General features: G+C 40.4%; 1 protein-coding gene across 2 annotated transcripts; it reads left to right on the top strand.

The window, feature by feature from the left end:
* Window positions 1-27366, top strand: akt3b (v-akt murine thymoma viral oncogene homolog 3b). 2 transcript variants are annotated; one of them, XM_061725242.1, is made up of 14 exons: window positions 1-355; window positions 5343-5763; window positions 15065-15190; window positions 15284-15395; window positions 17704-17848; window positions 18142-18273; window positions 18489-18554; window positions 18674-18742; window positions 21221-21343; window positions 21537-21665; window positions 23019-23233; window positions 25043-25130; window positions 25690-25792; window positions 26784-27366. In XM_061725242.1, the coding sequence occupies exons 2-14, from the start codon at window positions 5718-5720 to the stop codon at window positions 26867-26869; spliced, it is 1440 nt and encodes a 479-aa protein (XP_061581226.1). In that variant the 5' UTR covers window positions 1-355; window positions 5343-5717; the 3' UTR covers window positions 26870-27366. The 2 variants fall into 2 exon arrangements, with proteins under 2 accessions (XP_061581226.1, XP_061581236.1); XM_061725252.1 differs by having other exon boundaries at window positions 1-372.

Here is a 27366-nt window from a genome sequence, read left to right as displayed (position 1 = left end):
ACGTGCAGAGCGAGACTCGCGGCGGACGGAGCGAGGTTTCCTGGCGGAGCTGCGAGGGTTGGGGGAGCCTTGCCTGCCTGGCGCTTCTGTCTGCGTCTGTCTGCTCTGGTGGCACCGAAAAAACCCGCCTTTTTTTCCCTCCCGGCCGGGCTCATCACACCGTCCTCCCGGTACTCGCCTCAGCAGAGGCCATGGCTGCTCCGCGGTCCCCCCGCTGCTGTTAGACCCGGACCCGCAGATGCTCCCGCAGCCGTAGAGGAGGAGACGGAGACGGAGGAAGAGGAGGAAGAAGAGGAGGAAGAGGAGGAGGAGGAGGGGGTAGGGAGGCAATCCCTGTCAGCCCTCCGACTACCAGGTGAAATAATTACTACGGTAGGCGATAATAACACCGTTTGGAGTGCTCGCAGCGGAGCCGCATCCCGCCGCCTCCTCCCGGCTGCGGATGACGAGGCGTCATCCGCAGCCGGGAGGAGGCGGCGGGATGCGGGGAGCGGGGCGCCGCTCAGGCTGGCCTCGGCCCATCTACGTAATAAATGACACCCCCGGCATCCACATCCTCTCCCCCCTTCCCTTAATAACAATAATAATAATGATAATGATAAATATGCGGGTGTTGTCTCCCTGAAACTAATTCCTCTCCTCTCATAGAGATGACAGTGCCGTCGGGTCACGTGACCCCCCCCTGCCGTTAGTCAGGTAAAGCCTGATTTTTGGTCCCGCGTTAAAGCGACGGCGTAGGGGACGCGGCGACGCACACCGTACGGTGTGCGTCGCCGCGTACCCTACGCCGTAGGCTCTGCGTCGGTGTAACGCGGCTACCATCAGCCCCCCTCCCCCGGCTAGCATCCCCGGCTAGCCCGCATCCTCCCTCCCGGCCCGTCCATCCATCCTTCCGTCCATCCGTCCATCCCTCTCTCTCCCAGCCGCCTCTCCCCGGCCAGTCTCAGTCTCTCAGAAACCGAAGCAGCAGTCGCTGCCAGACATGTATTTATTCTCGTCTGGGCCCCATTAAAACATAATGGGACACACCAAGCAGGATGTTGTTACGTAACAGATAATAATGACACCACACGCCCTTGAAACAAAAGCTGTTGTTTGAGTGTGTGTTTGTCTGGGGCTGCAGGACCAGGTCGGGGAGAGTAAATGTGGGGGTCGGGGAGGCTTCGCCCCCAGCCGAGGGGCTGCAGCCCCGGCCGGCGTCTGCAACATACGAGGCTTCTTCTCCTGGCAGCCATTGTTTTTGTTGTCATTGGGGGGTGGGGGTGGCACGTTTGTTTCCAGGCTTAGGATCTCCCCATTGATGGAGCATGTGGTGGTTTACATTGAAGGAACATGGCCAGGGTGCCATCAGATCAGATCAGTGTCTTGGGGTTTTATGTTTTTGAAAATATGCGTTTAAAAGGGGAATGTTTTCATTTCACTTGCATGGATAGTCGGTCTTGAATAAAACAATGACAGTAAATTATTTCTAAAATATAAGGAGGACAAATCTCCTTAGATGGGTGTCACGTTATAGGCTGGTCTGTATGCACGGAAATACCTTTATGAATCATCTTTATTTGTGAGCGTGAGGGGAGGTTACCTTTCAAGATTCTTGGATAGAGGGCTTTAATTTGGGATTTTGCAACCACAGACAAGATGCAATGGAGAAATGTTTAAAGATAATTTATATTCCCAAGTCATGATCTTAACATACAACTGTACCACGTCTTTCTGTCTTTCAAATGACAGATTCAGAGAATTATAGATAAAACTTTGTTTAAAGAAAACAAATTAATTTAATTGCATAGTGTCCTACCTGAACATTGAATGCCTTTGAATATCTTTTTAATTGTTTCATACATTTGAGAAGTATGTGACCTTCTTTGCTCCTTTAAATAAATGCAGCCCCGGCCGGCGTCTGCAACATACGAGGCTTCTTCTCCTGGCAGCCATTGTTTTTGTTGTCATTGGGGGGTGGGGGTGGCACGTTTGTTTCCAGGCTTAGGATCTCCCCATTGATGGAGCATGTGCTGGTTTACATTGAAGGAACATGGCCAGGGTGTCATCAGATCAGATCAGTATCTTGGGGTTTTATGTTTTTGAAAATATGCGTTTTAAAGGGAAATGTTTTCACTTCGCTTGCATGGCATCGCTTGAAAAAACAATGACAGTATATTATTTCTAAAATATAAGGAGGATTTAGGCAAGATAAATCTCCTTAGATGGGTGTCACGTTATAGGCTGGTCTGTATGCACAGAAATACCTTTATGAATCATCTTTATTTGTGAGCGTGAGGGGAGGTTACCTCTCAAGATGCTTGGATAGAGGGCTTTCATTTGGGATTTTGCAACCACAGACAAGATGCAATGGAGAAATGTTTAAAGATAATTTATATTCCCAAGTCATGATCTTAACATACAACTGTACCACGTCTTTCTGTCTTTCAAATGACAGATTCAGAGAATTATAGATAAAACTTTGTTTAAAGAAAACACAAATGAATTTCATTGCATAGTGTCCTACCTGAACATTGAATGCCTTTGAATATGTTTTTAATTGTTTCATACATTTGAGAAGTATGTGACCTTCTTTGCTCCCTTAAATAAATGTTAGCAGATTTGCCACAATTATACATTATGCACAGCAACATATACATGTTGTCATCAGAGCAGTTGGAGTTAAGATGTATTTCAGATAAATATATTGTCATATTCTGGAGCGTGCCAAATCTTGACATTATGAATTACCGGTAAGACAGTTTTGATTTTTCTTTTTTCTCTTGATGCGGTGTACATTGCCTCTATAGCAGTTTTTTTCCACTGAGATCCTACAGTAATGCTATTCTAAAGAGACTCCAATATGCTGCTCTTGGGCTGTTCATATAGATCAAATTAAACATAATTGTAAGCCAGTGTTTGAATTCGAACCATCTCCATGCAGAACTCGTCACCTCTCCCCAGTTACTATCGCCTGACGTAGAACTGAGGTGCAGTGAAAAGGTCCCTGCTGTTTTTGCCCCGGGGTCATTCACATATAAAAAGAGGCAGAATAAAGGTGCAACAATCCTGTCATCAAAGTGCCTTATGTCAGGAACTTGCTACTGATGCTGAGAGTGACGCCCTGTAGGGACCAACTATCAGTTGCAGGTCTGTTTTTGGCTGAATTTAGATATTTGTGATAATCAGCTTTGAATTTGGCAGTGGAAAACATCAACAGAACTTGCATTAGATAAAGGCACAGCCCTTAAGCAAGTAATGTTGTTCAACCTGAGTGAAGAGATGGAAGTAAGGAGAGGAGAGCTGGTGCTAGTGAAGCAGGGGGGAGATACCAGACTTGTTAGAGGAAGACATTCATTTATTTTTGGTGTTAAGTATTAAGATGTTAATTATTGTGTCTCTATTTGAAGAGTAAACACAACCATTAGAATATGTAGACGATGCAAAAAAGTACTTAAACTAATAAAAATTGCTTTGTCTATCATTAATGCTCGTCTCTGTTTTAACAGCACTTTCTTCTTATGACTTGGAAATAACAGATTTTATTTTAGCATTTTAGTCAACCTGAACCTGACTGATCAAAAACAATCCTCCAGTCAGTTGTTTTTCTCTTTACAGAACAATTAAAAAATGAAATAAACAAAGGTTTCAAATGGATTGCTATCAACTGAAGGCACAGAGTATAATGCAGCCTAATTAACGTTTTGTCTGTAGTTTAGATCTGAAAACTTCTCGCTTCATTGTGCCCTATTCACACCAATATCAGCACAAGCATGGACGTTTTTAAAAATGCTCATAAATCAGTTGCCCCTTGACAAATGTGCCTAACTGATTTATGATCTTTTTATGACTTAATGATTATTTCTTTCAGTTAGTCATGGTCTCTTCTAAAACCAGGATAGGAAACGGTAAAAGACAGCTTGCTTTGTTTTTAGATATTAAGATCAACAAAACTGTGTTTATTGAATGTGTGTTTCTCAAGCGGTGCTTGAACAGAGGCAGGTGGAAGTTGTAGCTCAGACGAGTTGTAGAAGCTACAGACAAGCTGGCATGCCTTCATTGTCAGCTTCATAACGCTGTACTGGAAACTGATTAGCATGTTTTCCATCGTGTCATGCCTCCATCACAGCAGATCAAAGCTAATAAATACCTGTGACTAATTGAGAGTCTATGCTGGATATCTATGCCAATATCTATTCCACTGAGGACAAAAAACAGATATTAGAGTGGGGGGTTTTGTCAAGTGTGAAAGAGCATTTGGAGTTGCCGAACTACAGAAAGATTCTGTCTACTCAGACTGATCAGCAACGTGTCGGGTCGGGTGACGCGTCTTCTGCCGCACAAACAATCTCCCCTGTTATTTTTGTAGTTTGAATTCCACCATTATCTGTGTTCATTTCATCTTATCAACATGGAATTACAGTTAATTAGTAATAGCAGATACCATATTGTTTTTCTTTTCTTATTTTAACACCAGTAATGGTGATTTAAACCAGGTGTGGTGACAATCAAAATGTTCCTCATATCTTTGATAAATAATAGTCAATTGTATCAATGAAAATGCCTCCTCAGTTCTAAGTAATTTACCATGTGCAGTGTAACTTACTGAACTTGCTTATGCAAAACAGTTTCAGTATAGAGCAGTGGACAAGGAAAGGATTAAGGAATGTATAAACATAAATGGGCCAGTCACTCAAGGAGGGTGGATTGAAAAGTGAGAGAGGCACCAGACAGGGTATCCAACGATGGGAAGTGAGAGTGTCAGGGCTGTGGAAGGAAGGAAAGAAGGAAGGAAGGAAAGAAAGAAGGAGTATGAATGAGGTGAAAGAGGGGGTAATGATTAAAGGAAAAGATGGATGTGGGAGGGGGACAAGGGGCAGGAGAAGAAATGAAAAGTTCTCCATTGAAGGAGTTGGTGAAGAAATAAGAGAAAAATGGAAAGGGAGGAGGTAATAGACAGGAAGAAAATATGTTAGTGAGGAAGTGAGAGCAGTAAGATATGAGGTTGTAGAAGAAATAGGGATTAACTAACATAAGGAGGGAGTCATTGAATGATGTAAGCATGCATTGAAAATGGGTGATGGACAAAAATGAACGGTGAGAAAAAGGAGAGTTGAGAAAAGAAAGTAGTGAAAAAGCGCAGTGATGAATGGCGAAGGAAGATAAGAACTCAGCGGAGAAGGAAGAGAACAAAAGAATTAAGGAAAAATGTAAAGGTTAGAATGAATTTAAAGGGGAAGGAAGTGTGCTACGATTTTAAACAATAAGTAGTTGCCTTCTGTATTTGCTGTGAGAAGGAAACTATCCACTGACCTGCTCTGAATTTCTTTTCCCACCCCCCCCCTGCCTCTGTTTCCTTCCAGGCTGACTCACTCCTGGAGCGCCTGAACACAGAAGAAGCAGAAGAAGAAGAGGTTTAAGAGCGCGCCAGAAACACTGTGAAACAAGGAGAGACAGAGGAGGCGTGGAGTGGTCTGAGGGGATAGGAGGCAAACGACAGCAAGGACACTCAGGTCGGGTCAGCAGGAAAGGGAAAGTGATATTTGGAAGGAAAGAGAGAACCATACGAAGTATCAGACCGCTGGAAAACGAGCGAGGGTGTAGAAAGGTTGGGAGGTTGAGCTGTCTGACCGTAAGCTGACTGAGTTTAGGAAAAACCCACCACCCCTCCAACAACTGCCCCTTCACGGTCACCACACTGGGAGAACTGGGAGAACTGGTGTTGAGGAGAAGCCACCATGAGCGACCAGAACGTCGTCAAGGAAGGCTGGGTCCAGAAAAGAGGTCAGATCACTTCTGTTGATTCCATTATTTTTTTGTCTCTCTTCAATTGATATTCTCTTATCATTTTAAACAAATGTATCCTTATTGTTTAACTAATTGTTCAAGCAAAATGATCGGTTCATATTTACAAATGTAAGTAGTTTTTGTTTGACATTAATTTTAATGTATTGTTAACTGTTTTGAAGAGACAAGACATTTCATGATGCCACTTGCTTCTCTTCTAGTTGAAGAGATCATTTACATAGATTTCTTTTTTCTTTTTTTTTAATCCTGACGATAAATCAAGGGAAGAAGCTCATCAGAACTGAACCTAAATATTAACAAAAATGTCAAACTTAGAAGAATCCATCCACAGTTTGTCGTATTGTGTTCTTGTGTGTCACAAAGCTCCAAAAACACATCAATAAGCCACGCTTCTGCACTAGATGAGATGCACCTTCATTACTTTGAACACATTGTACTTTGTTTTGACTCAGTCCCAGATACAAAATCCTGCTGCCCCAAATACTGATTAGAGCACCAAATATGGATTAAAAAGCCACTGAAAATAGTCCCCAACATTTCATCCTGTTCAGATAATGTTTGGTAAAAGTACTTCTACATTTTTTTTTCTTTGTCTTTTGATTATGGAACAGGCTATTTTTATCAGTCATTGAAACTTTGTGTCTTCAAGAGGAATTACTAGTTGTGGTTCGTATATGTCCTTAATCATCTGGTACTCACCTCAGCTTTTGTTTAGGCTTGAAGGGCACACCAAGCAAATCACATTTCATACCTAATAGTTACCAGCAAAATGCTGTTTTTCTTTACTAATATGCAAGTCACTCCTGAAAAGCTTTACCAGTTCACCAGCTTTGGTCTCTCATCTGTATCACACCTCCATACTTACCATACCTGAACCACGTGTTGGGTTCCAGTTCTGAGTTCCAGTTAATCAGCTGGTGTCCAGGAAATGTAGATGCCAAGATTTTTATTGCAATTTAGTGATTTCAAACAAAATTACATAGTCCTAAATGTTGATTAAAGAGAGGAAAGCAGTGGTTTTCAGTTCCGTCTGTCCGTCCCTCCATCCTTAGTAATGTACTGAAACAGTCTAGCCCAACTTTGTGAAACTTGGTGGAGAGTTGGAGCATGATCAAAGCATGAATACGTTTATTTTTGGTATAAATCTGAATAACCTAAATAAATGCACAGAATTGAAATAGTAGATTTGTGAATTGGTACGGTCTGAGTTCCCTTTTGTTTGAAGTTATCGGCCTGCTGGCTTTAATGGTTAATCTAAGTCTGCTGTAACTTCCCTCCACATGCCTTAGACCTCATTCCATTCTGGTATTTTAAGAGAACAATGTTGACATTTACAATTAGATGAATGGAGATGACAGAAAGTGTAGTTTCTTTCAGCAGTTTATGAAAGTTTTGTTTTCACTTTCCAGGATCAGAGTTTTCAGCAGAATTTACGGCTTGTAGGTGTTTCGGAAAAACACCATTGTTGCTTGTTGAAAACACCAGCCTCAGTCATGAAAGATGTGTTTTTATCCGGCTCAGTGTGGACATGGCCTCAGCCACTCTGCCAATTTGAAGAACAGCGCCTCTAAACAATGGTTGTTTACCTGCCAGAGGGCCAGCAGAGAAGGCGAGCTTTGCACGGCTGCAGCCTCGTCTGAGCTGCACTTAGCTGGTGTGTTTCATTTCCCACACTGCTTTGTGTAAGTGTGCTGGTTTGTGTTCGCTGGAGTTTTTTTCTTCCTGGTCTGAGCTCATGGCTGTTGGCTGGCAGGCAAGAGGAAGTTTCTCTGTGGCACTACGAGCATACAGAGGATGACCTAACACTTTGTTCCTTCCTCTCCGGCCCCCCAAGCCCCTGAATTGTTCATTGCACCTTTGTAAGCTCTTGTAATTCAGTCTCAACAACTGTCAGAAAATATCTGCACTGAGTTTTAAGGTTAAAGAAAAACCTCAAATGCTATCACACAGTTCAGGAGACCTAAGAAACCACTGTCTTGAATCTAAATTTGACTCCAAGACGTTCTTATTGTATCTTTTCGATTTTATTGTATTGTGTTTATTCTTTTATGAAGCACCTTGTGACATCCCCCTGTCTGTGAAAGGTGCTGTAGAAATAAACTTTACTTACTTACTTGAATATGCAAGAGGGGAAACAAACCACAGGATTTTGCAATTCAGCTTTGATTTAATTAACCGTCACATTAACACTTAGCAAAGCGACTTACAGCTACAGTAACATAGTAGATAATAAAGTAGGTGCAGATAAAACATTATTTAAATAAGTGCAGCTAAGTGCCACTAAGATGACATTCAAGTGCTTTGGGATTTAAAGCAGCACTATGTAACTTTTCCACCTTAATATCATATTTCCAGAGTCATTGTGATGGTACATCAACTTCCAACAGGTTTAATGAACCTCTGTCATGGTCTGAGGGGTCTGTATCTCCTTCACTGGCACTATGTAACTTTGAGGAGCATGGTAGGAACCCTGCCACACTAAAAAACGACACATTTTTATGGCTTTGACTGCTTTACGGCATACGTCACTTCCCCCTCCTTCCTGATTTGTAGTCGAGACGAAAATGGGCGGGGCGTGGAGCGCAGAGCTCCGCAGAAGCTGGTAACCCGTTGCTGCAGCAGCTCCACACAACAGACGTGGGGAAAAGATCGCTAATGGTTTAACTTTTCACCGCTTTCCTGCTTGGAGGCAGAACCACGGAGGCCGGCCAAGTATCTGATAACAACGGTTGGATCGCAGCTGTAACGACCAAACATAGCGTTCCTCAGTAAACAAACAAACACGCACACAGACGGGGGTCGGATCAAAACACGGGTTTATTAAACCACAAACAAACACTCACAGACCCGGGGTCGGATCGGGTTTTATTCCCACTTTTCCAGCTAAACGCAGTTGCTGGCCAGCTTTCTGCGCTGCAATTAACCCCAATCTTCAGATAAAACTAGTTTGTTGAGGAAAAAATATTAACTCTTATTTGTAGCTGCAGAGGAAAAAAATAATCTCACGAGGAAAACAAAAATATTGCTCACGCCTCGGAGCCTCTTCAGCATAATATAGCAGTCAAAAAAAAGAAAAAAGTAAGAGTAATACAAAACATGTACTGTATGTTGTGCTATTATACTAATTTATTGAAACACATGGCGAGTCAAACATTTACCAAAGCAGCTGCCAAACACTCCTAAACAAGGTAGCCTAAGACGTGGGTTCTGCAGAACTGCGGCAGTAAATCCTTCTAAAGACTGGAGCTCCGACGAGGAGCTCCAGTCTTTAGTAGGGATTTCATATGGATCCAGACCGTTAATAATCATTATTTTCTCCATATACTGCTCCCTGGCTTCCTTGTTTATGGTATCCCGGTAAATTCCAGTTCCTTTCCAGCAGTTTAACATCTTTTTTAGTCCGTCCGTCTTCATTCGCTATCAAAACAAATGCACGCGACGGGACAGGAGTTTTCCGGCAGTACGCGCTGGTGCTCATGGGAAACGTAGTGTTCTTTCTGGTAAAGCACTACCGCTTTTGTCCAAAAGATGCCGCCAAACTCAACAAAAGCTAAAAGTTACGTTGTGCTGATTTAAGGGGGAGTGCAGTTCACGACAGAAAGTGTTGTTAGGAGAGGACAGTTTCAACACCCCCTTGAACGTAGGGTGGGACGACTCTGCTTTGAGGAACAACGTGGAAGAACAGTCTGGACTGAGATCGACTTGTCGGTGTTCTCGTGAAGAGTGCAGTGCTCGTGAAGGGGTGTAAGCTCACTTTACACCTTGATCAGATAACCTTGTAGGAAAGAGACCTGTGTTTTATTCAAGCAGCCATGGGTACCCAATGAAAGTGTTATATGTACTGATATGTGCTCATTTGAGACCAGACACGCTGCTGCATTCTGGACCTTTCTGTAGTGGTTTGATCACACGAGCTAGAAGGCCAACAAGGAGGGCATTGAAGTAAGCGATGTGAGATAGAACCATGGCCTGTACCAGGAGTTGAGTTGCATATCAAGTCAGTTGCAGTTTTAATTTTTCAAAGGTGTAGAGAGCAAAGCGGCATGACTCGGACACTGAGGCCACATGGTCAGAGCAGGATAATTGGTCATCAACCATGACACCGAGGTTTTTTTGTAACCTTCATGGAGCAACACTAGTGGGGCCAATATTTATGTCGATATTCTACCGTTTCAGTGAAATGGCCTTTTTTGAAACCATACCAATTTCTTTTTGAGGTGGTTATTTTGTGTGAGGAAGTCAATGAGCTGTTTACAATTCGTTGATCTGATCCAGGTCATGTCTCTCTACCACCGTGATGGACTGATTTCATCCTCTGCATGAAATATGCAGCCATCCTCACGTCTTCCCGCAGTGCTAGTTCACACAGCTCCTTTCACTCCCATTCAGCTCTGTGACTTACCTCCCAAGCCAGTACAACCGTGGAGGGAAATGTTGCACTAATCTACCACCTGTGTTATTCACACAGAGGAGCAGGGGCACTGTTGCTCAGGGTGGGGACGGGCGGTCCTTGTCTCTTGGGTCCCGCCGGGATCTGCTTGGCAGTGGAGTGGCGTTGGAGGAGGTGATGGCCTGGTGGTTGCAGGTCGCTCCTGCCCCCCCAGTGGTGGAGGAGTTGGGACAGTCTGATAGGGCTGCAACTAACCACTTTTCTGATAGTCCAGTGGTTCCCAACCTTTTTTCCTTGGAGCCCCCCCTACTTGTGTCTAAGACCAGCCGGCCCCCGACCCGTACGTACTGGCACCAAAAGAGTAAAGTGATTCGTTACAAATCTTTAATTGAAAAAAATGAACATTAATAATGTTTTTGTGATAGATTTCTCTTTGGTTTACCCTGTATACATATGACTTTGCCTTTCTCACCTTCATTTTGTGTCACCAATGTATAAAATACGCACAGAAAATAATTGCAAGGACATAAAATCATTTCTGAAAAATGTCTCTCTTAATATGAGCCCAAACATTTTTAACAATTTTCCTTTAACAACCTGTCAGAGTAGTAGTATGATTAAATGTTGAATAATGATATAATAATAAGTTCTTAAGTTTTTATCCTGCTAAATAACTTAGAAATATATTTTGGTCATTTTAAAATACTACGTGAGTTTATACAGACTTGGATTACAGTATTTCATTAGGTGTGTTATTATTTTTCATTTATTTAACATGCGCAAATATAATTTTTACAAATGCATACCCGCAAAGCAGACAAAGTTTCGCGCCCCCCCAGGGGGGCCCAGACCCCAGGTTGGGAGACACTGTGATAGTCGATTACTCATCAACTATTGAAACGATTAGTCGACTAATCAGATTATGAATCTCATAATTATTAAGTGGCTCTTTTTTTTTTTTAGCTCTAAGCGTTTAAATTTTGCATCAGGTTGTTTAAATGATGTCCTTATTAACAAAAAAGATGGACACATCATTCAAAAATACATCTTTTATTGAACTTTGCTGACTGTCACCGTGGTGTTGCATTGGGCGTTGCCATATTGTTTACGTGGCCCTGGTCTCCCATTGCACACGTGCAATTCTCCGCAGAGATAAGAAGGAAGATGATGCTTCACTCTGTAGATTCTCTGTCGACCATTAAATTAATCGCATTATATATACATATTACATGTGAATGAATGTTCATTAGTATGTACAGTACAGACCAAAAGTTAGATACATCTTCTCATTCAAACAAATGGGGAAGTGTGTCCAAACTTTTGGTCTGTACTGTATATATATTTAAGCATGTGTGTATGCATTTTACATTTATGCATAAATATACAGTAGCTATCTGTACTAGTGTGCCTACCATGAATTGTGATATAGTACACACCACGTAATATATAGTATCTAAATAGATTATAAATGTAGGATGAATATCTACTTTCAAATGATGTTTACACATTGGTCTTTAGTGAGGACTGCTCAATATATCTTTTTTCCTCCCAGAATTAATATGTATATATACTATTTGACTGAATGTATACAACTTGTATTTGGTATATTTATATATGAGCAGTTACAGATACTTGTATGTATATTATGTATCTGTAATTGATATATTTGTCAATGCTGTCCCTCCATCCTAACTTTGACTCACAGGCCTGCTGTACATGCATCCCAAACACACTACACACACTACACAGACAGCACACACACCACACACTAAAATTAAACAACTGAAAGAGTGAGGCTCCTCCCCTTCTCTCTTTCCTCTTCTGTAAATACATGTCTGTCCTACCTGTAAATGTGTCCTTTCATTCCTACACAACACATTACAGACTCATTCACATACACTACAACACAAGCCTTCATTGGCAGAATAGTTGTTTTTTTTTTCTAGGGATCAATTAAATATGGTAGACTTGTCAAGAGGGCTGCTGAAGGAAAAACACACACAAAGAAAACCTGTTGGAAAATTAAAATTCATACATATGTGACTTTTAGGTTTTACCAAGCTTGGTATTAACCTTTAAAGGGGACCTATTATGGCATCTAATGTCTATTTTAAACAGGCCTTGAATGTCTTAAAAACAAGCTTTTGATTGTTTTTGCTAAATAAATGAGAAATTCAGCCTCTAAACCTTGTCTTTATCTTCCCATTCTCTAACCTCATTATCTATGCAGGATTCTGAGTGGGCGGGGCTATGATAATGAGGCTCTGTGCTGATTGGCTGCCTGAATGACACGATACACCGCTACGAAAAAATGGCAGGAGCTCCGGCCGGCGGAGTTAGTTGTGGGCGTGATTTCACGCTTCGGAGGCCAAACTATGTAAATGTAACGACGGGAGCAGAATCTGAACGGCTCGTAGATCCACATGACGGTTCATCCGGGCGGCTGTACAGACACTGCAGAATTTGGTTGCTTTCCTCCTTCTCTGAGTTGGCAGGCTGAGGGGAGACCACTTTATATATGTTAAAGCAAGAAAAAACATGTTTTTCAGAATAGGTCCCCTTTAATATATATCCAGACAAAGGGGAGAAAAAAACAACAAAAAGCAGTGCAGCGGGGCAAGAAAAAGGTGCCACAGGGCTGCGTGAACAGGCCTTTCGTCAGTTCTGAAAATGTTCCGTCTTTGTCAAGCTGATATGTGTCATCATCAATCGATCTGTGAGACGACAATTCTTCCCAGTAACTACAAAGTAGGAAGTCGTGTGTGTGTGTGTGTGTACAGAAAATGCTTAACATTTAAGCATTAACATTTCTTCATAATAAATAATGTAGTAATGCTATTTCGTTTTTCACTTTATCCTGGTGCTATCTATTTATCACAAATCACATTCGGAAGCAGCTGAAATAGAAATGAAAACATTTATATAAACGAGCAATGTCTTGTTTAGACTGATTTATAACTCACTTTGTTTTTGTATGTTATATGGCATGTAAACCAAAGCAGAAGCTTTATTACTTTGACATTTGTGTTCTGCTCAGTATATGAAAGATTTTGACTGATCTGAGGTTAAGTCCTTGGTTTGTTGACTAATATTAAAGACATAATATGCCAGAGAATGTTGATCGGATACATTCAGCCGACACATATGATCAGCGTCTCCAAATGTTCTGACTAAAGGCAATTAATTGGGCTTCATAGTGCTGACTGCACAACCAAGGGAAGGGCACCCTGTGTCAGACAGCTGCTAAAGGCTCAGCTTTACCTCAGTCCGGTTAATAAACTGGATTTTTATCAATTCTGGTTTCTGGTCTACATATTTCTCTTTTTTTTTTCTCCATGTCTTTTTTTTCATTATTTTTATCTTGCTTGGTTAGAAAACACTCACTGAGCTTTCAGTTAGTGTTGTGGCCCTAATAGTCATGACTGTTTTGAGGTGATTCTCTTCTTTGTTAAATGGTTACAGAGGCATGGCTCCCCAATTGACATAAATGTATGGTGTTAGTATGCGTCTCTTAACTTAGGCTAATGGATACATGAACATGTGGGGAAGGAGGTTTCTCTTCACTAGCTGAAGTGAAATCACAGCCCAGCTGCTTTCAGCCTGCTGTCTCCTCTGTCTCTGTCTGGTTGTTTTAATCACTTTGCTTACATGAGGCCTTTTAAGTCGTCATGTGTGTTAGTTTGATTCATCAGATTTACCTTCAACTACAGCATGGTTCACCTTATGTGCACGCCAAAAAGCCCCGCACTTATGCTAACATGTTGTCCAGGGCTTTTTTTTTTTGTTTAGTTTTTTTCATTTGTATTAAATAAATCAATAAATAAGTTGGCGTCAATGTTGTAACTTATTAGTTTACTAAAGAGTTGGGGGTATTTGGCCAGACATTATTTGTTACTAATATTTTGTTCACAGCTAAAATAAGTCCCATTTGCTGCTCCGATAGCTGTGATAGCTGTTCCTACAAGTTGATATCATCTCATCATAGTTTTCATAGTTTCTTACCATAACATATCATTAATAGGATGAATTCATGTCTAAACACCAACTCAAAAGCTTGAATAGACTGAAGCAGGAATTATTATATAACTTTTTTATTTTGCTAATCAGCTGGCATTATTGTGACCATTGATGTATAGTGTTATATAAGACTATATGTTAAAACACTAACTCAGCGACATATAATACATTAATGTTGTATACAAAGTTGAAATAAGTTCCATTTGTACTTGCTTCAATTTAACTTCAAGATTTGATGGCTATCGCTCCGTTTGTACTTTTATCTCGATATAGATAAGTGCACTAAGTGAATAATTTGTACATTTCAGAGGAAAAAGGGCATGAGTGTCATCATAGAGAAAATATGAGGCTGGTGGTTTGCTACTTTGGAGTAGAGGTTTGTGGTGATGTGTGTTGCATCTTCATCAACAGCTTGTCTACATTACTGTCTTTCAAAATAAAGTTCACCCAAGTTCATGTGAGGCTGCTTCAGTCTGCTAAGATGTTCTCTGTTAAGTGCAGAGTGATGTATGGGGATGTCTAACAAATCAGATGATGCTGCAAAGACCACTGTGATCACAAAGTGGCCATATCAGAGCACAAACGTGAGGCCTTTTGGGAGGTGGAAAAACCTGAATCGGCAGAGATGTGGAAAAATCACACCTTGAAAATACTGACTTGGTTAAGGGATTTCCACTCTGTTGACTTCTATTGAACACACAGTATGTGTAATTTACAGTTGGGATTGATATAAAAACAATTTACAAAACTGAAAACTACTTCTTTTTTTTTCTTCTTCCTTTTTTTTACATAATTAACCTGCTGAATGCCTTTTAATAACATTAACTTAATCTGTTGGTCCCATTTTGTTTTTTGTTTATTTTCCTGCAGGAGAGTACATAAAGAACTGGCGACCGCGCTACTTCCTGCTGAAGACGGATGGCTCTTTCATCGGCTACAAGGACAAACCACAGGACTCGGACCTGGCCTACCCACTCAACAACTTCTCTGTAGCAAGTAAGACATGAGCTGACCATCACACAGTTCAGCCACTGCAATCTTATTTCTGCGTGGACTCAGCATATCTCTCATCTGCCACGTGGTGTCCAGAATGTCAACTGATGAAGACAGAACGCCCCAAACCCAACACGTTTATCATCCGCTGTCTGCAGTGGACTACCGTCATCGAGAGGACCTTTCATGTGGACACTCCTGATGAGAGGTGAGTCCTCATCTTCCTTCACCACATGCTTTTAAATGAGTGGAAGAATATGCATTTATCTATCTCAGTAATACTAATAACATGTTGATACAAATTCTGATTTGGCCATAATCTGCTTCTGATTGGCTAGTGGACACCCTTTGTTAAGGTTATGGCTAAATGTATGGATGGTTTGTTAGCCAATCAATTAGTGTCTGTTTTCAAGCAAGACTTTGGGAAGAAAACCAGTGTGCGTGCGTGCGTGCGTGCGTGCGTGCGTGCGTGCGTGCGTGCGTGCGTGCGTGCGTGCGTGCGTGCGTGCGTGCGTGCGTGCGTGCGTGCGTGCGTGCGTGAGTCCGTGCACAACTGTCAGCAGAGCACAGAGGCAGAATACTTCTAAATGTCACCAAAATTGGGCAGTGACTCAAAGAAGAGTTTGACTTTTTTCTTTTTAGGAGCTGCTCTAAATGCAAATGTAACTGCAATATTAGTTCAGCTGTGGAAATAAAGAAGACAGATTATAGGCAGAAATGTGTGCATACTGTGTGGGAGAAATAAACTTAGTAATATTTTTTGATGCATTGTTGCTGGTAGAGCGATTTGAAAACTCCATAAATGTAATAATAGGTGCAGGTTTGGGTGAAAGGAAGTGTGATTTTTGTATTTTTTTTTCATTGCTGTGAGTAATAAGTAGTCACACTGCCATTACCCCTAGATTTGCGCAAAACCCAAATATCAAAAAAGAAATCCTGTAATAGAAACGTCTCTAATTTAAAAAAACTCTTGAATATCGCAAAAACGCTTTTATGCTTCCAGGAGCAGGTTTTAAAGGCGATTCAATAATCCAGTTTATCGCAAAAATGTAATGGCTTTTTGCACATTTCCACATCTCTGGCAGCGCTGGATGTGATGTAGCCGGTCAGTCTAAAGTAATCAAAATCTAGTTTCCAGCTGCTTTTGGCCTCATTAATACAATGTAGTTGTGCTGTAAATACTTCATCATTATGCATTACATAAGAGCTTTAGCTCTGAATGATCATTTGAATGATCATCCGCTGCCTTCATCATCTGACTATATTCTTCACAGCTGTAGAGGCAATCGCCATAATTTGTCTAAAGACTAAAGATGTTTTTGTGCATCTTCTTCAATGTTGAGATTTTTGTTTTTGTTGTTATGAAGAGAAGTCTCGCAGGAAGAATTATGCTTATTCCAAACACAGTGTTCAATGGAAACACCGACAGCGCTAACTTTTATTGCAAATTCTTGCATTAAAAGTATTGATTTTCTTTTGCGCTAAAGTGTTATGGAATCGCAACTAATCTCAGGCACACGGGTTGAAATGGTACATGTGATATATTCAAAATAAAAAAGTTATATCCAAATTCAAAAGATATGAAACTGATTATCTATAAAATAGAAATCCAAATAGAATTTATGAATTAAACCCAACTTATTTGGTACAAAAACATTTCATCCAGTATGGTGGATATTTTTAAGAAGTTTGCTTTCCCAAAGTTGTCAACGTCAAACCTTGAATTCAGCTGCTGAATCACATTTCTTATGTTTGACTCCAGCCAGATCCAGACGCTGAAAACAAAAAACAAACAAACCAGGAGGAAATATTTCATGCGTGTCAATACTGATTATTTTTCTGTTGTTGTGTCATTCAAATTGAATGCCTTCCTGGTGCTCGTGTTGGCTTACTTCTGGTACCCATTGTATTGTCAAAAAATATAAATAAAACAAAAAAATCACACAACAGTGATTGCAGTATCAACAAACACCAGATAAAAAAAGAAAAAGCCGGTTAACACAGTTAGGGGGAGGAAAAAAATATCCAGGAAGTGGGGATGTGGAGTTGGAGGCCAAGTTTTGAAGGGTTTTTGTTCCAAAACATAATTTAATGTACACCTTATGACTCGTTACCTGATGTTATTAAGAAAACTCAGCTCTTAAATCGTATTTTGTTACAATCGGCTTGTTTTAAGGACGCAGGATGTCTTGTGTTGGACTGAACCATTTGTTGACCTCACAACATAAGAGATTTTATTCACTGAACTTCAGACACCTGAACAGTCATTTGAAAGACAATTTTCTTTTAAATAAAAACTTTATTTTATTTATAATGCACATGATAAGCGATCTTATCACCATCTAAAGCTAAGATGTTAAAAAGTCGAGAAAACTGGTGGCTTTGTGTAGTCTGGCTGCATGAAAACAGTGGAGCAACAGTTGCTCAGTATACAAAAGTCAAATATATTTATTCCTCTTTCACTTTTTAAAAGAAGAGTATTGTGTGCTCGTGTTTAAACGTAATTTCTGCTCCAGGGACGAGTGGGCTGAGGCCATCCAGATGGTAGCAGAGTCTCTGGCTAAGCAGGAGGAGGAGGGCATCCTGTGCAGCCCGACTTCCCAGATCGAGAACGTCAACGAGGAAGAAATGGACACCTCCATCAGCCACTACAAAAGAAAGGTGCCAAGAGCCCGGGGGGAGATTTCTGCCTTTATTAGACATCCAAAGTGGAAGTGATATGTGACGAATGGTCAAGTTGGCTGAGAATGAAAGTGGGAACAGGCTGTGTGGTAACGCAGACGGACCAATTCAGTCAGTAACAACTCCTCTCTAAAACAGGAGAAGGAGAAGCCATGCTGATAAAACAATATAGTTCAAAACACTCTTCTGTTTTCTGATATTTGAATGTTTCTTCTGCTCCGCTGACTTATAAAACTAAATGTTTCAGCTGTTTGTCTTATGTGTTTGTGCAGACAATGAATGACTTTGACTATCTGAAGCTTCTGGGCAAAGGCACTTTTGGAAAAGTCATTCTGGTGAGGGAGAAAGCGAGCGGCACCTACTACGCCATGAAGATCCTGAAGAAGGAAGTCATTATAGCCAAGGTCCTCTTCCTGATTTTAATTATCTTGCTTCGTAGGTTGTAGTTGTTTTGTTTTCTGTGTGTCTTTCCATTTGGCCGATGCAAACAATTGTTTGCAAACACTGCAGAAATTGAATTTTTAGCTTAACTTGGTTTACATCTATAATCATTTGTCAGAAGAGCTTGTTTTACGTCTTGACTAATCACTTCTTTTTAATCCAATTGGTTGAATCACAGGATGAAGTTGCTCACACACTCACGGAAAGTAGGGTATTAAAAAACACTCGGCATCCATTCCTAACTGTAAGTACGACTGTTTAACAAAGTTTAGTAGAAAGAAACAGTCTTCACATACCGTCTTAGCTGGTATGATGCTCTGAATCCAGACTTCAAGCATTCTGTCTTTCTATATTGTGTCACAGTCTCTGAAGTACTCGTTCCAGACGAAGGATCGGCTGTGTTTTGTAATGGAGTATGTCAATGGAGGAGAGGTAAGATGCAGCTGAAACACTTGGATGCTGATAGATGTTCTCTTATTTATTTATTTATTTATTTAAGGAGTATGTTATTTCAAGAATTATTACAGAAGGTTTGGACTCTTATGTTTTCAGCTTTATGTACAGATTGGACGGGGATGTCAGTGTTGTTGTTGTAGGTTGATGGTGTCTGTTATTTTAATTCTTTCCGAGCAAACTGGAGCCAGTTTCACACATGTGCTCACACTTTAAGGATGCCCCGGTGATCTCCTCTTCATTCTGCCTCCACTCTCCTGTTGTGCATTCGTAGGGATCCCAGAAAGACGCGATATTCCCTCCCCCTAGCGTGTGCTTTCACAAAGCGTTAGTGTTCTGCCGTGTAAAGACCGTTCCTTTCTTTTACCTCACGCTCCACAATCAGCAACAAGTCCCCAACGTGTTTGGTCACTGACTGCTTTGTGTGGATGGCAGTGAACGAGACATACTGTAAAAACGCAGTTAACGTTTTCAAGACTGTGTTTGCACTCTGCCCCCAAGTTGAATGACAAAGTTTGAAATGCAGCCTGTCCTGCTGGTCCCTGCTTCTTTGACCGCTATGGTTGAAAACTTGTTTTTTATTTTCTCTTTTGTTTTGACTGATGCCCTCTGTCAGACTACCTGTCGACCATGTTTCGCCATCCCTGTGACATGCTAATTTGACTTTGTTTTGAAGCTACGCTTGCACTCTTTTACCCCGTCACGGGTCCGTTACTGCCTCCCATGGCTGCGCGGCCACAGAATCAACTCTTACCCCCGTTTGCCTCCTGTGTCATTCACACAACACAGCACTGTGGGGGGAAAAAGGCGGCCCATTGACGTAACAAACTAGCTGTGTGAGGGTTTTGTATTTTCTTTCAACCTAGAAAAAAAATGAAACTAGAAAAAAATGAAACGGCAAGATTGAATCAGTATAATATTATACAGCATGAAAAAAGGGGAAAATGAATTTAACCTGAAGTTGAAGAATGTAGTCTGTTTTGTGGTTGTACATATAATATATTAACAATGTCTTGTGAGTGTAATGTTTTCTTAAAGCCTGTCAAAGGGCAGATTTCTGTCACTTTTGGAAAGAAAGTAAAGTTGATCTATTTATCTGTCTAATTTAGAAATCGCTGCCTGCATTTATTATAGCAGCATCCCGTTAGACAGAGACTGCCACAGGTGTCAAAAGTATTCACATTCATTACTCAGGTAGAAGTATAGATACTAGAGTTTAAAAATACTCCTGTAGAAGTTGAAGTATCAACTCAAGTTTTTTACTCAAGTAAAAGTATAAAAGTACTGGTTTCAAAACTACTTAAAGTATAAAAGTAAAAGTAATGTAAGGGGGAAAAAAGCCATTAAGGACAAAAGCCATTGAAAATGAATACATCTTAGTATAATGCAAATATATTAAAGAAGCATATATGTGTACTATTGAGCATTAACATGTGTTTCAGAGAGCAGGAGATATGATGACTAGTTGCCTATAAGTATTGTAATGGTGCAAAAAGTCAAACTTCAGAGGCATGTTATCATTTATCCTAACCTTTATTGGAATGTACATCCAAGTTTAGTTGCAGGAATCTGAGGGAACGGATGTAAGAACAAAACTGGACAAGAACATCTGAAACAACCACAACCAAATTCACTCTATCCGGATGGAGCAATTTAACTGGATAGTTTTTATTAAAGGCCGAAATGAAATAGAGTAACGAGGCTGTTTTTAAAATGTAAGGAGTAAAAAGTACAGATAATTGTGTGAAAATGTAAGGAGTAAAAGTAAAAAGTCGTCTGAAAAATAATTACTCCAGTGAAGTATAGATAACCAAAATTTCTACTTACCGGTAAGTAAGGTAACGAAGTATTTGTACTTCGTTACTTGACACCTCTGGAGACTGCAGACATTCACTTCAGACGTTTGCTTAAGCCAATCCCGACCCCGTCTCCTCCTTTTGGGCTTTTGCTGGGTTTAATTTTTTGAACTTTGCCAAGAAACCCATGCCTCTTTGATGTGTCCAGTGTGGAAAATCCTAACTGACTTGCTAGTGAGTCAGTTTCAACAACCAAGTGAGGACAACTGGTTGATTCATTGGTATCATTTTAATGACAAGAGAGAGACTGTCTGCATAACACTTGCATGACAGCAGTAACTGTTTGATAAGGACCAGGCAAATCAGATAGTGGTTGAGTCTGGTGAAAAATAGCACAGCATTTGACCTCCGGTCCTTGATCAGTCGTGTTGTCTAAGCCACTACAACTTCAAACCCCTAATCACAAGGCGCGCACGTTGTGTAGCAGGCACAGCACAAAGTCTGATGTCATCCGAAGAGACTGAAAACCGTACAGTCTGAACTTGACTTAAAATATGCAGCCGGGGTTTTGATCTTGAAAATTTGCCCTCACAGGGATTGAATTAATTGGATGGGATTAACACATGTCAATTCTGAACTTTTTCTTGTTTACTCTTTGCAGCTATTTTTCCACTTGTCAAGGGAGAGGGTGTTTTCAGAGGACCGCACCCGTTTCTACGGCGCCGAGATCGTTTCTGCTTTAGACTACCTGCATTCTGCCAAGATTGTCTACCGTGATCTTAAGGTAAAGTTAACATGTTCCTAGTGTTGTCTGAGAACGGTCCAGGAATCACATACCTGCACCAAGGTCATTGTTTGTACTGTTGCGTGAACAAACGCACTGCAGCAACAGATTGTACACCAAAGATGTGGAAAAAACCAAATGGTCATCATTTGTTTTGTTTTTTTCTTTTCTATCCTATTGCGCTCCCCATCAGCTGGAAAACCTCATGTTGGACAAAGATGGACACATCAAGATAACTGACTTTGGCCTCTGTAAAGAAGGCATCACTGACACTGCCACCATGAAGACCTTCTGTGGAACACCGGAGTACCTGGCTCCCGAGGTCAGACCAAGATCAGAACCCGCTATTCTCATAAGCAGCTCGCAGAGAACATGTTCTCTGAAAATTGTGTGTCTAAAGCAGGGGTGTCAAACTCATTTTGCTTGGCGGGCCGGATTTTACCAATTTTTTTCTCGCGGGCCACACGCTCAAAAACGGTGCGGAAAATGTTTTCTCTAATTCTTTTTTTTTTTTACTATTGTTATTTAATCCAATATCAGTTTAGTTAATTTTAAAGGAAATATGCACTTTGTTTACACTCTAATTATGTAAAATATATTTCTTCAGGATCTTTTCTTGAAATTTCTCGGTTTTTTTTCAAATTATGTAAGATACTTTTAATATCAAAATAGAAGAAAGATAAACAGAAACAAGTATGTTTTTTTTTATATTTCGCTTTTTTATAGGAAATTTAATTAAAAGCAAAATCTTTCTTATTACATCCGAGGGTGTTTCTTTGTGATTTAAAGATTTTTCCAGTACAATTAAGTGTATTTATTTTTAAAAATTGGCGCGGATATTTACGCCAGTGTGCCGAGAGTCAGCACTTCTTTTTTAACTGTTTTACTTTGTCACTATCCTCGTATTCAAAACTGAAATTCTCAGAATAAATATCTTCTATCATCTTTTTTAGCAGTGATATTTTTCCTGCGAAAATATATAATAGTAGTCAGTTAATAAAATTAAACGACTGTCTACAAAGAAATAAAATCGGCAAATGCATTCTAGAAAACTAAAAAAATGTCAAACTGCTCTCTTTGTGGAATAACGATGGATTTGTAGAAGAAATATATTATCGGATATGCTGCAATTCATGGCAATTATTTATGCCTTCCTTTTTAGTAAATTAACATTTCGTTTTTTTGCGTTGGAAACTTCTCGCGGTCCTGCGGTCTGCTGTTTTTGTCCTGTATGATGAAATCAGAAAAAAACGTAGTGTCTTCAGTGTCAGTCTGTCTGACACGTAGAGGTTACCACAGGGTGCAATGTGGAAGTACACAAAGCAGCAGTTCCTGAAAAGACATGTTTTCTTTACGCTGGAGGAGAATGTCAGCAACTGATCCCACTTCTTCTTATTCTTATTGGTGGTGAACTGTTTTTGTTTATTTTTTTTTATCTTATTTTATTTAAGCGGATATGAAAGAGGATATTAAATATGCCATTCCCAGAAAAGATTTACACATTTTCTCAATGCTTTTGTTTGGCCTAACCATGTTGGTGCCACCCAACATCTACAATCATTGTGAATAGGTGTGATGTTCTTGAGTAAAGCTTCTATGGTATGATCATTTTTAGAAGGAGTTAATGAATCACAAAAAACCTAAAGGGTAAAATGTCTGAATAATTTCTCATCAGGTATTGGAGGACAACGATTATGGGCGGGCGGTGGACTGGTGGGGTTTGGGTGTCGTGACGTACGAGATGATGTGCGGCCGCCTGCCGTTCTACAACCAGGACCACGAGAAGCTGTTTGAGCTCATCCTCATGGAGGAGATCAAGTTCCCACGAACCCTGTCGGCCGATGCCAAGTCGCTTCTCTCGGGGTTGCTCATCAAGGACCCCAACAAACGGTACAGACCAACACACAAATGCTATCATCAAGTTCTTTACACGTCGGGGGGCTTAACGAATCAGCTGAACATGTATTGCTTTAACTAGACAATAGCTGATAAGGAAGGCTCTGAAGGTTATACCAAAGATCTTAGTCAAATCCTATCAAACGGATCGTTTTTCACGCTCAGGATTTGCTCATTTATGTTTCACGCCTTTTTGTCCCCAGTAATCTTTACGTGGGAAGACGTGCCCAGCCCTGTAATGTTCATTTAGTGGTTTTCTTATACCTCCACGTCTGGTCAATCTGAACCAACATGTGGAAGTCTTCTCAGCGAGTAACGGCTGTAGAGCTGTAATTTTGTTCAAAAGACCTGGAAAACTAAAGGGAAACTGGATAAAAACTTGGAAGATGGGTTCCAGAGTTTTTTTTAGAGACTTTCATACACTCAGCTGCACAACCCTGCGGGAAATGTTGCTTTACTTGATTTTATGCAAAACTTTCCATTCTGCAGATTAACTGTTTGCATTCAACATTTTAAATGTAGGTTTGGTAAAAATCATTATGATTGAATATTATATAGTCCTGAGAAATTGGTTTCTGCCAACTATTGGTCAGGAAAATGTAAAAAAGGCAGTCTAAGAATATTCCTAAGAGAGGACGTACAGACACGTTTCATGAGCCATTAGAGGCGTGTAGTGGTGTTTTTACTAAACTGTACATCTTTAAAATCTTTTTTGTTTTTCCTCATGTTTGAGTTTAGATGTGCTGCTTTTTAACATGGACTATTTCCCAAACAAATCTGTCATATTTGCACATTTTTGGGGCTTTTTTTATTCCTTTTCTTATTAGTGTTTTTTAGTTATTAGTGTTAGAAGTCTAACAGGATGAGCTTTGCTGTTCAGCAGTTATCACTGCTTTTAGAGCTGCAGCGTTGTTGCCGCAGGCCCTGGATGGATCTGTGCTACATGAATATGTAAAAATATCAGTTAGAAATTCTGCAACCCTCAGAAATGCTTTCCGCTGACCTTTTCAAAAAGAAAAAAGGAAACAGACAAATTTGTAAGGTATATCAGAATAAAAACTTATCAAGATTGAAAAAAACATTTTTGTGATTCAAATGAAGCCTGAAAGAAAAAAAAAGTCTCCATATTTGAGATATCTATAATGGTTTTAAAGTCATTGAAAGATGAGTTAAAGACACTCATTAACTACACATCCGTTCATCTATTCAAGTCAAATCGAGGTGATGACCTGGAAGAACTTCTCCTCAGTTCCTGAGGGAGACGGTGATGCTCCTATTTCTGTTGGAAAATTTAATTTCTCGCATTACAGTTTCTGACCCCCTCCCTGTAAGGGCAACACTTAAGATTTGTGTTTTATGTTTGGTATTTTTGCTTTAAATATATTACTATGATATTCGTTGGGTGGTAAACTGCTGTCCAGTTCCAGCCCAGACACCGACCTGTCCTCACGTGTCTGCTCCATCCCTCAATTCATCAGCTTATTTCAGCTGCCACAATCTCCAGAAATGAATATATAAAATACACAGTGTATGAACACTTTATGATAATTAAAATCCAGTGAAAGAGGTCTGGGCCAAACGGGCTGGGCGGGGGCTGTTAATATCCTGCTCTCCTCATCGCCAAGACGTTTTCTGTCTCTGAAGAAACTGCTAAAAAACTGCAGCTTCAGAGAGTGAACTCATTCACCCGGATAAGTTATTTTGGGATCACTTGCAGCTACCAGTGAAGAACAGGACTTTGTAAGAGCACATTTGATGTCTGTCTTCCTCATCATCCTTCTCTTTCTCCACATTTGTTGACAGGTTGGGCGGTGGACCGGATGACGCTAAGGAGATCATGCGACACAGTTTTTTTGGCACAGTCGACTGGCAGGACGTCTACGACAAGAAGGTGCGTGCGGGATTCAGCTGCGAGACATCATCTTAACTTAAGTGGCATTTCAAAGAGCGTATCTGAGGTATTTTGGTATCAGGGTTACCTCATTTTTCAAAGGAAGTCTGGCTGGGATGTAGACTCTAAAATAGAAAGTAAAAGAAACAAAAATTACCTAATCTTCCTTTTTATCCATTCCCATTACTGTGATACCTCAAACTGTAATGCACCTGCGCCGACTTTTTTTTTATCAGCTTGATTTCTTGGAGGCATGGAGTTCACGACTGGAAGAAAAAATATTCCTCATCAAATCATCAAACTTTCTCATATAGCAGTCGACAGATCAGCTTTTCAGGGCGGAGCTGATACGCCTTTCCTGCAGCAAAACTTTAACCCTATTCGATCTGTGGAAAAACGCATCATCATCCTGACAAATTGCTTTATCTTCACCAAATCTACTTTCCACTAATGTAATGAGAAAAGCTGTTTACTAGATACGCAAAATATGGACCATGCGCCGGCTTCTCAGCTGAAATACCATCCATTAACGTGATCACGTGCTTCCTGTGTGTTTCAGTTGGTCCCTCCCTTCCAGCCCCAGGTCACCTCAGAGACAGACACGCGCTACTTCGATGAAGAGTTCACAGCACAGACCATCACCATCACTCCGCCAGAAAAATGTAAGCATGATTAAAAATACTATTTTATATGACCAGCTTTCATCAGAATCAGAAAAAGCTTGCCAGGTCAGACATAAATCAGATAAGAGAACTTGACTCCGGTTTACACCGATGGCACCATTGGCACCATACGGTTATTTAATGCTACAATGAATTTTAAATCCCTATCTCAGTAAAATCCCACCTTTTTTTTTTTTACCTCATATTTTACTTGTACTGCATCAAATTTGGCAATTGTAAAGTCATCAGTCAAGTCATCAGCCATCAATTCAAAGAGGTGCAGTTTTCACAGAGTCTTTTACATTTCTGGAAAGCTTTTATGAATGCACCCACCTATAATGGAAAAAATACAACATGGATGAGAGAATTTTTAAAGAAACCAGATTCTTAAAAAAGCTTTCCAAATATGGTATAAAAATGTAGCAAACTTTAACATATTTTTCCCTGACAGCGTGTCCATATTTTTCATATTGGTGGGGAAAAAAAGCACAAATTCTGTTTTGACCATGTTGCAAATACTTTGAAGTAATTATCAAATTATAAGCTAAGATGTCACAGAATCCTTTCATTAAATTTTGGGCACACTTGGTGAGCTGTTCAGATTTGCAAGGTTCTGTGACATCTCAAACCCAGAGCCTCTCTGTCTTCCTCCACCCAGCTTCACATCAGTGAAGCTGATGTAGTGCAAAGCGGCAACACCGATTTTAAAAAGATCCACACTTCGTAGAGTGTGAAGCTGGAGACAAATATATGAACACTTAAATATTTATAACTAAACAGACAAATATGTGACCAAAATATGTCTCAGTCTTTCATTAAGACGTCAGGAAACATTCAACTGAAAGAGAGAGAGAAATATACACACTTTCCTTTCCCAGCTTCCAGAGTTAAACACAATAGCCGTAAAGGAGACCAGCATAAGAATACAGCAAGACTCCGACATGAACGCTAATGTTTGCGTCTGGCGCCTGTGTGTGTGTCTCTAACGCAGATGACGAGGACGGGATGGACGCGGCGGACAACGAGCGAAGGCCTCATTTCCCACAGTTCTCCTACTCAGCCAGTGGGAGGGAGTGAGCGCTCCGACCCAATCAGCCAGTATCGTCCCCATTCGTGGCCATTTTGAGGAAAACGCGTAGCCATTCTAGGAAAAAAAAAAAAAGAAAAAAAATACCAGTCTCCCCTCTTTTTCTTCTTGTCTGCCTCCTTGCAGATGGGGAGAAGTCTTTTTAGGGACTTTAAAAGAGGTTTTTGCACAGTGGGATAGACTCCAGCCTGTCTCCCCACACTAAAAAAAGTCTCCTACATTTTCAGCGCTATTTACTGCAGAAGGCAATGTTTTTTGTTATTTATTTTTTTCTCTTCATCGGTATTTACATTGTCGACCTAGGTTGCGTTCATCTTTTTTTTGTTCGTTTTTTTTTTTTTCTTCCCTCCTTCTTTTGACTTTTTGCACTTGATTTGGAAGAGCCGTTTTAGGGAACAAAAAACCAAAAATGTTGCCTTATGTGTGCAGATGTTTCGTATCATACCAACAGGGTGTTTTCTGTTTGTTTCTGTTCGTTAGTTTGTTT

Source organism: Cololabis saira, chromosome 1 (assembly GCF_033807715.1).
Source record: "Cololabis saira isolate AMF1-May2022 chromosome 1, fColSai1.1, whole genome shotgun sequence".
NCBI classification, from domain to species: Eukaryota; Metazoa; Chordata; class Actinopteri; order Beloniformes; family Belonidae; genus Cololabis; species Cololabis saira.
The sequence above is the reverse complement of the archived record's forward strand: the minus strand, read 5'-3'. Positions and strand labels throughout refer to the sequence as shown.